Source organism: Fukomys damarensis, unplaced genomic scaffold, assembly GCF_012274545.1.
Source record: "Fukomys damarensis isolate Sample0158 unplaced genomic scaffold, DMR_v1.0_HiC HiC_scaffold_30, whole genome shotgun sequence".
NCBI lineage: Eukaryota > Metazoa > Chordata > Mammalia > Rodentia > Bathyergidae > Fukomys > Fukomys damarensis.
Genome location: NW_022900942.1, coordinates 38,632,579 through 38,635,158, shown reverse-complemented (window position 1 = coordinate 38,635,158; position 2,580 = coordinate 38,632,579). Strand labels below are relative to the sequence as shown.

At 51.0% G+C, this 2,580-nt stretch overlaps 1 protein-coding gene across 1 annotated transcript in view; it reads left to right on the top strand.

Moving 5' to 3' along the window:
- Siglec15 (sialic acid binding Ig like lectin 15) overlaps nt 1–2,580 on the top strand; it is a 13,205-nt gene that overhangs the window by 5,114 nt on the left and 5,511 nt on the right. The window contains exon 2 of the mRNA XM_010616584.2: nt 2,241–2,300. Within this exon, the coding sequence (XP_010614886.1) occupies nt 2,241–2,300 (60 nt within the window). The remainder of the gene's footprint in view (nt 1–2,240; nt 2,301–2,580) is intronic.

Below are 2,580 nucleotides of genomic sequence, written 5' to 3'. Positions count from 1 at the left end.
AAAAAAAAAAAAAAAAAAAAAAGGCAGTGGCAGATCCCTGGCCATACTGTTAATACATTGAGGGGAGCGTTGTCCCTGGGGCTGTATCAACAGTAAACTCTCAAGAGACATCTATGCAGTGATAACTAAATACTTGGTTTCTCATTGAGCTGAGGACAAGAACTGGGCTATTTTGCTTCAGCTGATTTAAAAGGCCCCGTGCAAATGCAGAGGATTTGGTGTCAGGGAAGGAGTGTGTGAACCCCCTCCTGCACCATTAGCCTGGACATCTCTTCCCTGCTGAGTAGGAGCTACCTATCCCTCTGCTCACCTCACACTCCAATTGTAGGACTAGTGAGGGAAAGGACCTGAGAGGAGCCTGTGCTGTGCATAGGAATATCGTCGGGGTGATCCACCTACATGGTTCTGTTCAGTCCTCTGTCCTCTGAGGAAGCCGATGGCTCCCCATTTCACAGCACAGGAGCCTGAGACCTGGCATATCAGTAATGTGCCTGAAGATCACCCAGTTCATGAAGGAGCCTAGAACAGTGACAGTCACAGAAAAGGTGCTTGACGAAAGCATGCCCTGAGGTGAGAGGGTCGCCTATGCTATCTGCGCCCAAGTGGGCAGGTTTTGTACCTCCTGGAGGCTGACAGAAATGAGGCAGGCAGTTTAGAGATCCTGCAGTAAGGGGCTCTGGTTCCAGTTCAGGCATCTTCCTTGCTCCAGCTCAGCAGGCAGGCAGAAGCAGCCTGAGGCAGTGCTAAATGTCACCAGATGCTAGGGAGCTCGGGCCTCTGCCAAAGCAAATGCCTTTGTCCCTGGGCAATTCTCACCCTCACCCTCACCTTAAGTCCCCTGGGCGGGCACATCCAAAGGTCTCCGTGTCAGAGGGATTCCAGTGCCACCTCTTTGAACACCATTCAGCAGGTGAACAGGAAGCCCACATCTCCTCTTTCATGGGTTTGTCAATCCCCCACTGCCCAGTGTCTGTACACCTCTCTCCACCCACCCCACCCTCTCTGGCCAGCCTGACCCCTCCCTTCTGCTGCCTCATAGCAATTCAGTTACTAGCAGACAGACATGGTACTAGGCAACAGCAACACAAACAGGACCACATACACCCAGTCTCTGCCCTCCAAGAGCTTTAGGTGAGACACAGGCAATGCCCAAATTAGGAAGTGTCCATGCCAGCCATGGGGGGGGGCACAAGAGAGGGATGCCAGAGCCAGGCTTAGGGATCATGGAAGGCCTCCTACTGCAGGGACAACTCAGCAAAAGACTGAGAATGAGTGGGAGGACGTTGGTTAGTGAGATGGGCCAGGAATCATGTTAGACAGAGCAATACTGTTCACGTCCATCGTTAGAGCTCACCCGGCAGACAGCAGTGTACAGAGATATCTGCCTGTCTGAGCTGTGAGCTCCAGCAGGCTGGAAGGATATCCTGATTATCTTTGTCCCTGCCGCTCATATCCTGGTGCCTGGTATGGAGTAGGGAAGTGTTCAATAAATGTTAAAGTGGTGAACACACAGCAAAGATGGGGAATCGGTGCCTGGCTCTGTGATTCCTGCAGGATGCAACTGATCAGAGCTGCTCAGGACACAGAGGGTGGGAAGTAGTAGGGACACTGAGGTAGAGTCTGAACCTTAAAACTGGGAGATGTTTTCAGTAGCTACAAGCACTGACCAAACCCACACAACCTTCAGACAGAGTTTCTCAAATTTGGAAAAGGCCCTTTGATTGTTAATAACCAAACACACAAGTTCTTACTAGGACTCGATGACGCGTCCTCCACTTGAGTTCAAAAACATAATTATACTTGTCCAGAACAAAAGAGATCAATCCTAAAAGCAAATTGTTATGAAAACAGAAGGGGGAGGGGAAACTGAGTCCAGAGGCACTTGCCTCTGGCAGCGGGGAGGCAGCCGAGTAGCCCAGCGTGCTGCCCTCTCAGCTCCCTGACTGGGCCCTAGCGTTTAGGGAAGCCAGCTATCTACTTGGGTTGACTTGGATTGGGGAGGAATCTCACCAACCATCTCCAAACATTAGGTTTAACACATTGTCCCCTCCCTGGCCTCAGTTTCCTGTCTGTAAGCAGGAATGTTGTTGACTTCAGATGAACCCTGCAGGCGAAGTGAGGTAGTCTGTATTTGAACATCAGCTTTGCTTCAACCAGCCCCGTGACCTCAGACAATTATTCAAATTCTCTCTGCCTCAGTTTACTGACATGTAACTGGGGATAACTGTGCTTACCTCTAGGATCACTTGTAAGAACTAAAAGAGATACTACTGGGAATGTGCTCAACACAGAGGTGCACAGTAAGTGATTTTATTACCATCTTCTTGGGAATCCCAAGACTGTTGCAGCCACAGGATACCAGGGGTTTTCCACAGCAGAAGGGCAGGATTTGATGAGGGAAAGCTAAAGGGAAGACTATGGGCTCACTGAGCCTGTGGAGGAGGCCGAATTCCCCGAATGAGCCCCGAGGAACAGGGAGAAAGTCCGGGACTTCCCTCTCCACTCATGGGAGGGGAGGGGAGGGGAGATTCTTCTCAAGTCAGGAAGTGGGTTTCCAGGGCCCCAGGGATGGGGTCCCAG